This window comes from Pelodiscus sinensis, chromosome 18 (genome assembly GCF_049634645.1).
Source record: "Pelodiscus sinensis isolate JC-2024 chromosome 18, ASM4963464v1, whole genome shotgun sequence".
In the NCBI taxonomy this organism is placed as follows: domain Eukaryota; kingdom Metazoa; phylum Chordata; order Testudines; family Trionychidae; genus Pelodiscus; species Pelodiscus sinensis.
Window position 1 is genome coordinate 23458318 of NC_134728.1, and position 15248 is coordinate 23473565.

Sequence of the window (15248 nt, forward strand, 5' to 3'; positions counted from 1 at the left end):
TGGAACAGTCAACACCACTAGCACAAGCCCTTACCACTCGGGCCAGTGGAGTACACCAGTGGTTTTCACGGTTTATATCTGTGGGTCCTGAAATATTTAGACTGGAAGTGGATCGCTATGGAAATTTTAGACACAGTCAGCAAGCCCTCAGGGGGGTCTACTGGTTGAGAACTACTGGAGTACACAGCTAAACAGGATTTAATATTAAGTTGTAAACAGCAAGCCATTACAGTTGCTGCTGATACCCACTAGAGGGAGACAAGATCACAGACACAGGCTTAGTTCATTAGGCTTATCATGCAATATACCTTGTTAATCCACAAGATTCAGGGGGTAGCCGAGTTAGACTTACAGAAAAAAACAAAAGGTCTGGTAGCACTTTATAGACTAACAGAACATGTAGATGGTATCATGAGCTTTCATGGGCACAGCCCACTTCTTCAGATGCAACCTTAGTGCTCTGGCAAACTTGCATAGATGTTCGGTATGCAGCACAGTATTAAAATGTGTATTTAATTACCCTTATTTAGTTTGCAAATGGAGTAATGACATGGGCAAGTGAGGTTTTTCTGATGTTACATTTGTATATACAACCCGGGTGTGCAAAGTTACATGATTTGTGCACACAATCCTAATAAACATGAGTGCAAATTAAGCCTGTATTTGCATATTTTACACATTTAGTTATACACCTTAGGACTTTAAAAATCTGCCTACTGCTGGCTGTGCATGCCTATCCAGAAGGCTGGCATATCAGAAACTGGCCCTAGTTATGTCCTAAAAGGCCCCAGACCAGTTATTGATATGGCGCCAGTCAGTTCACCTGATGTGCATAGCCCACCAAGTGCCACCGCTAGTTTTATGGCCTTTGCTGCCAAAGGTATTCCTTCTCTGCTGGACAATCTCCCTTAAAATACTCAAATTCCTGAGTTGCTTTTGCAAAGCCTGTTTGGGAACTGATGGTCTGAACAGTCAGGTGGACAATGCCCACGTCAATACAGACAGTCCCCAGGTTACATGGATCTGACTTACATCGGATCCCTACTTACAAACGGGGTGAGGCAACCCTGCACTAGCTGCTTCCCCCCAGCAGACCAGGGAGACGCGGAGCGGCTTTTCTCAGCAGACACCTCAGCTTGAGAATAAAGGACTGAGGGAAGTGAGGTGTGGGAGAATAAAACTGAGCTCTGGAGAAATGTTTGGCTAGAGTTTCCCCTACAATATGTACCAGTTCCGACTTACATACAAATTCAACTTAAGAACAAACCTACAGTCCCTATCTTGTACGTAACCCGAGGACTGCCTGTAGTGAACAATGTGAAGAAAATCCAGAGCATGGGGCTTATCGCCTCAGACCTTGTGCATGGCCATGCTCTTCCTCACCTCAGCCCAGCCCATGGTATGTTGTGCATTAAGTATACAGAGCTCCTCCCAGCACTGCCAGCTAAGGGAACACATATCATTCGTTTCTTTTCTTGTCCCTGTGGAGTTTGTAACCTCTTTGCACATCCATTTTTAAATCACTTCTGGGATCTTGTGCACGAAGTGCTGTCCTTAAGTTAGTGCAAGTGGCAGCTTTTATCTTGCAGTTCTAGGCCCACGAACTGCGGGGTGTGGGGCACACTGCTGCCCTGGGGCCTGGTGATTCAAAAGGGTCTGGGGTTCCTGGCCCCTGCCGCTGCTACTAACAGCCAGCGTCCCAGGCTCTTTAAAATGCTGCTGGAGCCCTGGGTATTGCTTGAGGGTTGGCGGGAGAAGGCTAGGACCCAGCCCCACCCCTTCCACCCAAGACCCCGGCCTTTCCAGGGGTGCAGAGCCATCCCCACACCTTGGCCAGGGTTCTGGGCAAATCTGTCAGCCTCTCTGTACAATTCACATATTCTGAGCAGCGTGTCTCTTCCCAATCTCCACTCCACTCGGTCAGTCTCTGAGTATCAGAATCTACTGGAATATACCATGCACCTAGGGTTGCCAGATGGCTGAAAAAAAAATACCGAACCCCCCCCCCCCCCCCAAAAAAAAACCCACCGGGGAAAAAAGTGTTATTGGGGATGCTTACTGGTTAACCTTTCACATCCCTAATGTGGGCATAAAGCGGGTATCCGTGAATTTTCAGGACTCTAAACTATCAATAGCTTCTGTGAGGTTTGCAGTGACAAAGCCCTTGCAGAGGTCTTGCTTCTTTAATCAACAGCCAAACATGGCAGGCTAACAAGCCTTCAATCCAGCATCCTAGCAGGAGGGTTCAGTTATTCTTAAATCAGCCAGCCCACACCTGAGTCATCCTCTCCCCTCCATCCAGGGTTTTCATGGGTCAGGTCCTCTCAACCCAAGACCCTCTTCTGGAGTCAGAGCTCCTGCCCTCAGGAAATGCTCTTTCCCTGGACTCTACAGCTCTTCCCAGGAGCAGCACGTAGTTCCCCAATAACCCCGCATCTACTGCTGAAGTCCTTTCGCTGGGGCTGAGCCTCCTGCTCAGGATTTGTCCCTCATAACTCTCAGGACCAGGGGCACATGTCCCTGATCCCCTTTTCCAATCAGTGCTTGGAGGAGCTCCCTGAGAAATCCCTCTCCTCAGAGCTCTCTGTTCTAGGGTCTCCTGACTGAGCTCTCAAAACAAAGCCTTTTATGAAGCTCGGGAGCTCCCTGAGGGACAGACAATTGTTGGGCCCCTGGCAAGGTGGGGAGGGAGCAGGCTCTGTGCTCCCAAAAGGGGCAGGGCCTCTGGCAGAATGGAGCTGGGGCATCTAACCCTAAGCACTGCTAGGACCATATTGCACTGCCTCCTGTGAGGGCGTGGCACCCTCACTCAATGAGGCTAGGCCAGGCTCCACCCAATCGTGCAAAAGGCATTGTATCATATTGCACATTCAGGGCTTCCACTCCACAGCAGACGAGGTCTGTCCCAATTCTTTTCAACTAAGTAAATCCAATGACAGGAGCTGACTCCATAAGCTCTGCAGGATCGAAATATCTGTCCTGAATTTAAAACCAACGGAGGGGGAGTGATTCCCCTTTTGGGCCCTGGGTCTGACTCTCCATTTCCTTTACAGCTGGCTCTCACTGGTGGAACTGGGTTGGCTTTAGTGACGTTGCCTCCTGATGGCATTTTGCACCAAACATTTAAGAATTCTGCAAACGGTACTTGAAAATTTTGCCAGTTTTATTTGCCAATAAATAAATGCTGAAACTCCAGCATGGCAGTGGGGAACACAGGCCACCGGCTACAAAACAGGCCACTGGCTACAAAAAGGTGAGAGATCACCCCGCAACACCCTCCACCTCTCACCCAAGACAGACTGCACCCAACTCTGACACAGAACAAGTCCTGGGCATGTCCCAGAAACACCCTGAGAGAAGCATACCAGGCGTGGGGCAGGCAAGCTCAACCAGGCAGGACCCAAGTGTGGAGGGGCTCAGTATGGGATGAGAATTCTGTGGGGGATAGTCTGGATGCAGGCTGTTCAATGGAGGAAGGATCTATGTGGGGGAGTATGGATGCAGATGCTTGTTGGGGAGGGTTCCAGGTACAGAAGCAATGGGGCTCTGCAGGGACTTCCAGGGGACTGTGGTAGGAGCTCAGTGCTGGGGGAGTAAGAGGCAAGAGTCTGGGTGCATCTTGTTGGGGGTCAGTGGTCTGGGAGTCTGGATGTGGGGGCAAAGAAGGGTACTGGGGGTGAGGCGCATCGGGGGGAGTTTGAGTGCAGGGTGTTCAGCAGGGAGGGCTCCAGATGCAGGGTCTGTGGTTCAGTGGAGTGGGGTTTGGGTACGGAGTAGGGATGTAATAGTGTAGTCCAGGGGTGGCCAATCTGTGGCTGAAGAGCCGCTTGTGTCTCTTCAGAAGTTAATATGCAGCTCCTTACATAGGTACCAAATCCAGAGCTGGAGCTACAGCTGCCAACTTTCCACTGGGCTGGAAGTGCTCACTGTTCAACTTCTAGCTCTGCCCTAGGCGCTGTCCCCCTCCACCCGGCGCACAGTGTAGGGTGGTGGCAGGCAATCGGTCCATGTGGGGAGCTGGTTTTTAAACTGACTCCCCTCGCAGACCAGCTCCACTTGGTACCTCACACTGCTGCCTCTGTATCAGAGGCAGCAGCAACAAAGAGTGGCAGAGAGCTCCTCAGAAGTGAGGCTAGAGCACACTGGCTGCTGGCCCCACCCCTGGGTACTATAGAGTAGTCAGCTAACCAATAAGAATTCATGAGGTTACTCAACCATTCAATTAACTGATATTTAACATCCCTAGTATAGGGGGCCTATTACCAGCAACAAGCGCCTTACAATCCACTCAAACTTTACATGTGAAAGCCTTACTCAGAGATGCTACAACCTGTGCTTTGCATGAAGGGTTAGGATTCTGATATTTCTCATGGCCTGAAGGAGAATTTCTAAGGAACCAAGCATTTTAAAAGGCTCCTCCCTTGTTTTGTCTGTAGTATGAATATTAAACAGAATTCCTTCTGAAACAGCTTGTGTGCAGAGATACTGCAGGATCAGAAACTTATTTCTGACCCCTCCAGAGGGCCAGCAACTCTAACATGGTGATGACATTTATGCCAAGGATACTGCCAAGGATCAGAAACTTATTTCCTGAATAAACATTTTCCCTTCACTGCATGAACGGTCAGTAACAAGTGAGTCGCCGGAATGGGACTACACTACAGAACACGTGCAGCGGATACCCTTTTAGAGCTGAGTTAAGCCTTTCCTCCATAGCTTCCATTGTAACAGGTCACCCCTCAGTTTCTGTCTTCATACAGCACAGATAGCTATGCCTGCTTCCTTTTATCTGGGAAAAGGAGGTAAGTCTCCTCCAAAATTGAGGCTGTTACTTGATCACTTTAGTGGAGGTGTGGAAGATTTCAGAGGCTCCAGCATTCCACTTTCCATGAAACAGAAGTGTTCTGTGTAATAACTGGGCATCTCACAGGTGCAGTTTAACTTCTGTATTTGAGGGGCAGCTCAAGTCAGACCAAGGGGGCTACATGTCGGGGCACATTTTGTGCCTGCCTGAGGCTTGCAGTTTTGTTGGGGGCAATATCCCCTTGCTTTCCCCAAACTAGGCTCATGGTTCGGTGTAATAATCTAGCTCTTTAAGGCATCCCAGCATCTAGATTACTGGCCAACTGAGTATTTATCAGCTCAGCAGGATGCAGAATTTCATTGTACAAGTCTTAGTATTTAACCCAAACCATTTTATTTAATGTATTCACAGAATACAGTGATCATTATTAGTCAATTGTGTGCCTGAATTGCTAAAGCAGAACACTACTTCAGAACACGTCCAAATAGGCAGCATGGATCCGGTTTCCTCCCTGGGAACCTTCACTTCACCTGTCTTATGTTTTTCCATAAAACCCATTACCAAGTAATGACGCTGCTCTGATTACGCATCTCTATTCAGATATACAACATTCTTTGTATGCATTCTAAGCCAGCTCTTCCACAAGCTCTGCTGATGCATTCCTAGCTCTGGTCCATGCCCTCCTCCTCCTAAAACTACCGTAGTACTTTCTGCAGCAAATCTTTCTAGCACCATGAGGTACCAGCTAGTTTTCTGACACACATTGTTCTCTATTAGAATTGCAAGTTCCATCTGTTGCATGATTTTTGGCCATGTCAACAGTGTTCTTCAGTGAAACCTGTGCAAGAAAGGTCTCCCCTCAACATCTTTTAAGACAAGCTCCTTGTATCCTAGCAAAGACCACCACAAAGTAGTCTCAAATGTAGTGGATTCAAATCTTTTCCAACTGTATTATAAAATTACATCCACTAGGAAAATGAAATTTACCCATTCCTTGAGTGGTTATTCAGGACAGGTTTCCCTATAATTGTAGAACTGCAATATATAGCTTTCTGACCTGACAAAACAACAAAGGCAGGCAGGCGCACACACACCCCTACCTTTATGACTCACCAGCTGCAGAGGTTTATGGTCCTGTTTACTGAGCAAACAGGGATGCAGCTTTTTAAATAGAGTCAGAGCATCAGGGAGCCGTTGCCTGCTGGGACAGCTGTCCTACTCAAGAAGCATCCTTTGAGAATTTTTCTGTGTTGGACAACTGAGTAATGAAGGCAAGCACTGAATAACCATAGAGTCTTCTGGAAGAGTAGCCTCTGATACTTCCCTGTAAAGTTGTTCACTCCAGCAAAGGCCAGTGCCATTTCCTTTAAAGCAGGGGTGTCCAAACTTTTTTCAAAGAGGGCCAGATTTGATGAAGTGAACATGCGTGAGGGCCTACCATTTTGCCTGACATTCTTTGAACCATTAAAATTAAATGCAAATTAACTATTTTATGCAAAGTTTATTGCAAACGGCATACTTTTCATTTCGTCACATGGATGACAAATCTAAACAGGTGTTAAATCACTCTGCCTTTCATATCTGAAGGCCAGATGAAAAAAAAAAAACAGGAAGCTGAATTATATGTCAGGAACATTGTAAAGTACATTACATATTATTGGTAATAAAGGTTGTCTGTCAACTTTTAAGTTAAAAAAATATGAACAGGAACATAACACCAAGTATACATGTTGTGTCCAAATATATTTATAACTGATTTAGACCAACTGACATTAACTGAGATTTTACAATGTATTCATCTCAATACATATGGATTCGTTGGGGGCCATAAAAGATAGATATTGCCAAATTACCTGGGGGGCCGTATTAAACCGGAATACGGGCCGCAATTGGCCCGCGGGCCGGACTTTGGACATGCCTGCTTTAAAGGTTATGTCCCCCGGTAATCCCTATGTGAAGACAGACATCTGGACTTCAGATCAGGGAGGGAGATTTAACCTTTTTCTCCATCAATGAAAAGGCAGTTCTGACAAAGTGAATCAGCATTCTCCCTCACCTCAATTTTTCCCTTTCCTGTGGTTTCTTTGTAGTAAATCAGTTGTGGACAGAAAGCAGTTGGAGTTGTCATTTGCTCAAATGAGTTTTGCTAGCATTGCTTGATAAATTTTGTTTTTTGTTTTTTGTTTTTTTTTTTTTTTTTTAACTGCAGGGTACCTACCACAATATTGTGCAATGCAAATTGGGATTTGTAAGAACAATTTAAAAAATTATCAGGTGGAGATGTACAATGGGGTTTGCGGGGTCCATGTAGCATTTTTAAGGGTCGTGTGCTCACATCACGATATTAGCCTCCGATATGACTCAGGACCCTTTTACTCCAAGGATGGGAAAGTTAGAAATGTCGCAGAGCAGGTCCTTTTGATCACGGCCTCACGTGCGCATTGCCCATTCTGCCACACAAAAGCCCCTCACAGAAAATGTAGGCCGCTGACACACTGAGAAAGCGCACAATGCATCTTTCAGTGAATGGAATTTAACCTTGTAGGCATCATAGAACAGGGAGGTGAGCATGAAAAGATAGAGCACAGCTGCAACAGATACTTAAGACTCTCTTGACTGGTCCTTGAAGGTAGGGAGGTAGGCATAGGGAGATAAGACGCAACTGCCATGCACACTGTCCATGCCTGCACCCAGCACTGTCCATGGGGCCATCAGGCGGGCATCATGAAAAATCCTATAGGGCAATATTGCACATTACCTCATTACCAGCCTATCAGGCCCAGCTAGGGAACAGACCCTAATAAGGTACCGGATATCAGGTTATGTTATAAAAGACCCTCTACCCCTTTGTTCACTTGGAACCTCCTCGTTGAGGGCACGTGTCTTTTTTGGCCGGCTGAAGGATTGATCACCCTGAGGCTGCCTCCCCACCCTTCGAGTCAAAGATAGGGGTGCGCGAGTCCTGAGCATGTTCCGAGTTCTAGTGTCTCTTTACGTTGTTATCGTTGCTGGATTTGTAAGTATTGCTTAAATATATTAGTTATTGGTTTAGTTAATAGATGAATTTTGTTAATTTCACTGTGTAATTCTGTAGAGTGTAACTGAGTTCTATTAACCTCACTGTGTAAATTGTATAATCTTGTGTTGTATAGTGGTGTTGTATTTAGGCCAAGTATAAGTGTTAGAAATAGAAATCTAGGAGTGGTTAAGTTGTAAAGGTAGATTAATGACTAACTCCACCAGCTACCTAAAATAACCATAGAGGGACTGGCTGTGGACGGAGTTTTTATCATCATTATATTGGCTTTGTTTTTGTATTTTTTGCTTGCATGCTGCATTTCCTTAAGCAAATTAGAGATAGTGATTTAATATAATCAAATTATAATCACAAAGTTTGTAATCAGTTAAGTGCAGTTTTCCCCTCCTGTAAAAGCACTAGGCAATTGCTTGTTTTAAAATTCATTTAAAAGTCACTTGATTTTTGATAAGAGAACCATTCTGTTTAATAAAAAAATCATTTGTTTCACCATCATCCAGTAGTTTTCACTGGGTAGTCAGCTTTAACCCCTGGGGGCTCCCATCACATCACCGAATCAAGTTACAACAATAAAGAGAAGACATGGCAAATGACGAGGTGCCCTTGCTGCACATCTTGCTAATTTCCTCACATATTACACAGTCACTCCTCTGAGCCTTCACGAATCACCACATGCTGAGCTCCTACAAGATGAGAAAAATCACCTTTGCTGTGGCTAGAGTCTATAATGTGTGGTGTTTTGTAGGTCCCCTTGTTTTTTTGCTAACTACCACTGGGATGATTAGGTTGCAGGAAGCAATCAGCTGTTCCAGGGCTGCGTGTCCTCATGCGACATTTTCAAGATAAATGGCCAGCAGGAAGTTATGCAACAGTCCCCATTTGCCTCCTATATGTTGTATAGCCTTATTTTGTTCAGATGGAGCAAAACTCTGGCATAAGAGAGCTCAAGGAGAAGATAAGGCATGGAGGGACCAGGTTCAAATCAGAGTTTCTTTGCTCCTTGTTAAACTATCAGATGTTTATTTGTAAACTCCATAGAGAAGCCAAATTCTGATCTGTTTCCTCATGACACTGTATGCTGGGCACGTACCAAAAGAGGTAACTGTCCTTTCAGATAGGTTTCCAAATACCTATTTTTTAAAATTTATTTTTCAAGTTATTTCCAGGTGCTTATTGGCAACTGCACAGCTACATTGCTATAAAAAGACTCAAGTGAGGTTTTTCAAAGCAACCAAGAGTGCCATGCTAACATTACAGAGGTTCTGGGCAAGCACCTCTTGCTCTTAGATGTAACAATGTTTTAACATAACCTAATTCTGAACTTTAGTAAAAGCATGATATAGTGTCTCTCATGACCACCTTATCAATAAGCTAGACAAATACAACATGAGGCTACTATAAGGTGGGTGCATAATTGGGTAGACAACCATTATCAGAGAGTAGTTATTAATGGTTCACAGTCGTGCTGGAAGGGCATAACAAGTGGGGTTCTGCAGGGATCAATTTTGAGACCAGTTCTGTTCAATATCTTCATTAACGATTTATATATTGGCATAGAGAATACACTTATAAAATGCACAGAAGATAGCAAGCTAGGAGGGCTGCAAGTGCTTTGGAGGATAGGGTCATAATTCAAACTGATCTGGACAAAGTGGAGAAATGGTCTGAGAAATAGGATAAAATTCGATAAGGACAAAATGCAAAGTATTCATCTTAGGAAGGAACAATCAGCTGTACATACCCAATATGGGAAGCGACTGTCTAGGAAGGAGTTCGGCAGAAAGGGATCTAGGGGTTATAGTGGACCACAAGCTGAATGAGAGTCAGCAGTGTGATGCTGTTGCAAAAACAGCAAACATCATTCTGGAATGCATTAACAGGAGTGTTCTGAGCAAGGCACAAGAAACCTTCAATTCTACTCTGCACTGATTAGGCCTCAACTGGATTATTATATCCAGTTTGGGCACCATATTTCAGGAAAGATGTGGTGAAACTGGAGACGGTCCAGAGATGAGCAAGAAAAATGATTAAAGGTCTAGAAAACACAACCTAGGAGGGAAGATTGAAAGAATTGGTTGGTGTAGTCTGGAAAAGAGAAAATTGAGAGGAGACAAGATAACAGCTTTCAAGTACCTAAAAGGCTGTTACAAGAAAAAGGGAGAAAAATTATTCTCCTTAACCTCTGGTGATAGGACAAGAAACAATGCGCTTAAATTGCAACATATGAGGGTTAGGTTGCACATTAGGAAAAAATTCCAGTGGTTAAACACTGGAATAAGTTGCCTAGGGAGGTTATGGGATCTCCATCATTAGAGATTTTGAAGAACAGGTTAGACAAACATCTGTCAGGTGTGATCTATGGTGCTTGGTCCTTCTGTGAATGAAGGGGACTGGACTTCATGACCCTCTCAAGGTCCCTTCCAGTTCTATGAGTATGATTTTTATAACCATATTCTTCAATAACTTTAAATGGACATCCTCTGGATTTCACACACACACTGATGTTCACACTTAATCCACCCTATAAACTAGGTCATTCAGACTTTTGCATAAAGGAATATTTCACCATTGTAATTCTACTGGGTCTGAGATTAGATGGGTACAAGTCTTGTTCGTCACATACCCAGTTAATTCAGTATATGTGAAATGAGCACGTTAATCAGTCTCCATTTTTTTTTTAAAGTGTATACAACTCATTACTGGGAGCAGAGATTCTGTTATCTCCTTCAGGAAAAAGAAAACTCCTGAGCTTCACCTGAAGGCTGAAAGGGGCTTAGAATTACTGGGCTGTCATTAGAGATCTTCCAGGAGGTCTTCCTCTCAAAGAGGACTATAGAAAATATACTCTGTTTCCAAAGCAAGCACTTCTGGAGAATGAACCTGAAGCCCAGGCTCTCTCCTGGATATATTGATGTAGGGCTTGAAATATTGGTGCAATCTTATCTTGTTAAAAAAAATTGGTTTGTTAAAAGCCTTAGGCTAAGATTATTCCTGTCCTCATTATGTCTGTAGCAGTAAGAAACCAAGCACTAAAAAAAAAAAAAAAAAAAAAAAAAAAAACACCCTGCCAGTAATAATGTGGTCACATGAATCTCCTTTTCTCCTGCTGTAATTGTGTTAGGAGGGCTGCAAGAAAAGCAAAAATGGATTTGGTTTAACAAAGTCTAGATTTCCGTTTTTCAAAACAACTCCCCAAATGCTTCTCCTCCTTTGATAAGAACAAAAATCACTTAAAAAAAATTCAGCATCCCCACATGTTTCTAGTGCATACAGCCCTATGGCTCTTCATGCTCTCAAACCTGTTTGCTAGGCACTTGTGCTTCTGATAGATAATTGCTGATACCTTAGGGGATTCTAAAGGAGTTCAATTAACTGAGCTGAGAAAAAAAGAATACAACAAACATTTATCACCGTTTTCAGGCATATGGGGAGGGCTGTCCTATGCCTGGCAGAGCCCTCCATAACATTCCAGCTTCTTATTTGGAAAATAGTGGTTATAACAGGAATTCTGTAACAACCTTAACACACACATGGGGGATGCACGAGAGGATTTATTTTTCGCTGCCAAACTTATAGTTATGTGTTATTACCTTTGCAAGTGCAGCACACCATAGCACAATGGCTCTTACTGAGGTGCAATATTTTTGTTGGAAGAGGTTTGTTTCTCTACCTATGCCTGGCCATGGCTTTAACTATGCTGTGACACTGCACGGCTGTCCCCAAAGGATTGTACAGCTTTCCCGAGAGACTGAACTGCATACATGGAAAAGAAAGAATCCTGCCCTGCAGGGAAAACAGATTCTCAGCTTGCATTGCTAAGGGACAGGGCTTAATCTCTAATCCTCTGAATTTTGGAGTGAAGCAGAACTCAGAGCAGTGGCAGGACTGTGCGAGTAGAGCAGGATATTTTCCTGAAGGCAAATCCTCAGACAGAGGAGATAAGCTACACCACAGCTTAAGAATGACATGATTTGTTTCCTCCGAGACAGCTCCTAATTATTATTTCTGCCCTGGATGCAGATCTGTGTAGCATTTCCACTGTTGTTCTTGTTGATATGTCAAAGGAAAGTTTGTTTTAATTATTTTAAGGCAAAACCAAACAGTTAAAACTATGTGATGAGAAAAGTAGAGAATCTTAGGTCTACACAGCCACCTGGGTTGTACGGGGATGAGTTCATTAGGAATGCCATGAATGGATGGACATATAGGGCAGACAGAAGCCATAGTTGGTAGTTATTACTTGATAGTAATCCAGACTTCAGTAGCATATCTAAAATGGAACAAACTGGGTTTAGTTACACACTGTAAACCTGTCAAGTCAGTTACTGCTCTTACATCAGACTCTGTGCATGTGGATGTAACACAGCCCCCTTCTTCCTGCCAAAGAGTTTTCCCAAAAAGATTCCCTCAGATAGAAAGTGATCTCACCTCCACACGCTGCCTCAAATTTCACAAAAACAAAATCAGAATTTCAAGCAATTTATCACCCCCAAATTTCTTCCTGCCTGTTATCTATGCTTTGAGAATTGTGATGTCAAAGAACCGCAAGGCCCAAATCCAACATATCACTGTTCTGCGGACCCAGAAAGCTTTCCAACCATATTGCCCAAATATGATAAAAGTCTGACACCAAAAGGTTAAAACTCTAAGGAGTATAACATGTATTTAATTATTTACTAGAGATTATCTTGACAGATATATTTCTTCCATCCCTTGATGCAACCATTTCCCCTTCCCCAGGGATTTTGTGGGAGAAGACAGACAACAGAAATGGAACACATTATAAACATCAATACTCGTAATCTTTTTTACGATTACCACCCCCAAAGAGTTCTCTTTTAAAGGCAAGTCAGTAATGAGTAACAGAAATCAAACAGATATTTGATTTGTCCTTTTCATGTGTGTTCATTTTTTTAAACTGTATCCTTTGGTATATATGGTTGTGACAATTTTCTTCCACTATTTGATCTGAGGAAGTGGGTCTGGCCCACAAAAGCTCATCACCTAATAAACCATCTTGTTTGTCCTGTATTTTGTTTCAGATATCCTTCTGATACGCTCATGAATCTGAATTGAAGAATATAAAACAGTAAAACTATTTGCAAATCTTGCAGGGAAATAACTGCTCTGTTCTGACTCTTAGAGGAACCTGGCAGTGCACTGACAACATGTGTAAGTCAGACAAACGTATCCTGCAAGGAGAAGAAATAGGTGTAGGGAGACTGAACATCCAAAAAGTAGATATCCAGCTGACTTACTTTCCTTCCGATCCATAGCTATTCATACTGTCCTCAATGGATTCATGGCTGGCTTGACGGACTGTCCGACTTGGCATTTCGACAGCCAGACCAGTTTCTGTGCTCCGCTGGATAGCACCTTTGAGTCTCCGCCCATCTCCTTCTAAAAACAACAGAAATAACAAAGGCAGTCAGCTGTCATTCTGAGCACACATGGCAATATTGCAGAATAACAATCAAATAGAACCAAGGCAAGGCCTTTCAAGGAATCCAGAAGTCACCCTGCATTCATTCTTTTCATATTTTGTCACACCCATTCCTGTAGTTCTCACTTTTGCTCATAATGGGCTTGATGTTCAAACAAGCTAGATACCCCGTTGGGCATTCCAAATACAAATCTAACTGCTAGCCTAGTTCCCGAATATGCAAATCCAACAGAACATGTGCATGCACACACATGGACACTACACAGCCAAACTCTGGGTGCACTGGCTCAATTAGTATGCACACCTGTGCAATTATGAGAAGAGATAAGATAAATTGTGGACCTAACACTTTTGAAAATCTGCTCCACTGTTTCAAGTTGAGAGGAACATCAAGAAATCAGTGCCAGGACAGCAACAGAAGGGGCAGTGCAATACAAGTAACACCATGAATGAGAGAACAATTGAAACACAAGTAACAAAGGACCATAAAAGCCTCTCCAAAATGGCTTCCCAAAACAGATCACTCAGAGGCTTTAAACCAGGGATCTACAACCTTTCTGAAGTGGCGTGCCAAGATTTAACCCTCTTACCAGCCGTACGTTTCCGACCCCTGCTTCAAACAGTAGTAAAGCCCACAGCAAGGGATACTATGTTCAACACACCCTCACAACTCGAGTCTGGGGAATCAGAGCTTGGTGTCACAGATTCTCTTTTCCTCTTGTGGTTAATCTTCAAAGGCTCTGAAATTAACAGCTGCTATTTGCGTCCTCTTTAGCAGTCTGTTTCTTGGAATGAATTATGTTATATAATGAATACCATTAACATTAATTGCTTTAGCTTCTGTTGGATAGCTAAGTTTCAACCTACATACAATACTTATCCTGAAATATCTATGTCGGCTGCAAGTTCTCTGAAGGAGTCGGGATTAGGGAATCATTTTAAAAGGTGTCTACCCATAAACCTGTCTAAGAATGTGCTGGGTGTTAACACTCAGGTGGTAGACAGCCACCAGACTGCTTTGGTGTTCCTACTAGGGATGTCAACCTGTAGTCGACTACACAATTAACTGATAAGCCTAGGCTTACTGGTTAATCTTGTCAACTACATGCACTCCTCCCCACCTTGCTGCCTCCGGTACAGAGGCAGCGAGGTTGTGGGGCTGCTGGGGGGACAGGACCTGGTGCCCGTGAGGAGCTGTCTTTAAGCAAGCAACCCATGAGCACTGGAACCTCCTCTCCTCGCACCACTCCCGCGATGCTGCCTCTGATAGAGAGGCAGCAGCACATAGGGTGAGGGAGACAGGCTGGAGTGGATACACATGGGAAGCCAGTTTTCAAGCCAGCTCCCCAGACCTGCCTTTGTCTCCCCTAGCTGCCTCCTACAGAGCCGGTGGTAGGGGGAGTCGACATAAAAGCTGCACCAGTTCCCCCCAGCATGAGCTCCACCGTGCCACCTGCCCCCAGCTAGGGCTCTGCTCCCCCCCGCATTTACCCATGGAGACATGAGACACACTTAGGGAGGGAAGGGGTGCAAAGGAAGAGGGAACGCACGCACCGCCAACAACCACTCTCCCTGCCCGCGGAGCCGATTTTGCCCGGTGGTGGCGCTGGGGTTGAGGCAGCAGCAGGAGGCGGTGGAGCAGGAGTTGCAGCCCAAGTAAGGTGGCAGCCCAGCCAGGGCTCCGCACTCCTCCCCACCTGCCTCTACCTGTGGGAGCGCGAGATGCACTTGGGGAAGAAGCGTGCATTCCACCAACGGCTGCTTCCCTGCCCATGCACCAGTAAAGGCCATGGTCCCTAGAGGGGCAGCCTCACTCTGGAGAGTGTGGGGGCGGGGGTAAAGGGGTGGATGAGGGCTTGGTGGAGTCATGGGGCAAGATGGTGTTGGCATGGGCTATAAGGAGTCAGAGGTTAAAAGGACAAAGGGCTGGGTTGGAGCTAGGCAAAACAGTAACATTTTATTTG

General features: G+C 44.5%; 1 protein-coding gene across 3 annotated transcripts in view; it reads right to left on the reverse strand.

The window, feature by feature from the left end:
• The window catches only part of RIMS4 (regulating synaptic membrane exocytosis 4), a 107210-nt gene that overhangs the window by 23957 nt on the left and 68005 nt on the right, over positions 1–15248 (reverse strand). For all 3 annotated transcript variants that reach the window (XR_012896547.1, XR_012896546.1, XM_075901260.1), the window contains exon 2: positions 13100–13241. Coding sequence is in view for 1 of the 3 variants with exons in the window: in XM_075901260.1 (XP_075757375.1) it covers positions 13100–13241 (142 nt within the window). In the remaining 2 variants the exon portion in view is untranslated. The remainder of the gene's footprint in view (positions 1–13099; positions 13242–15248) is intronic.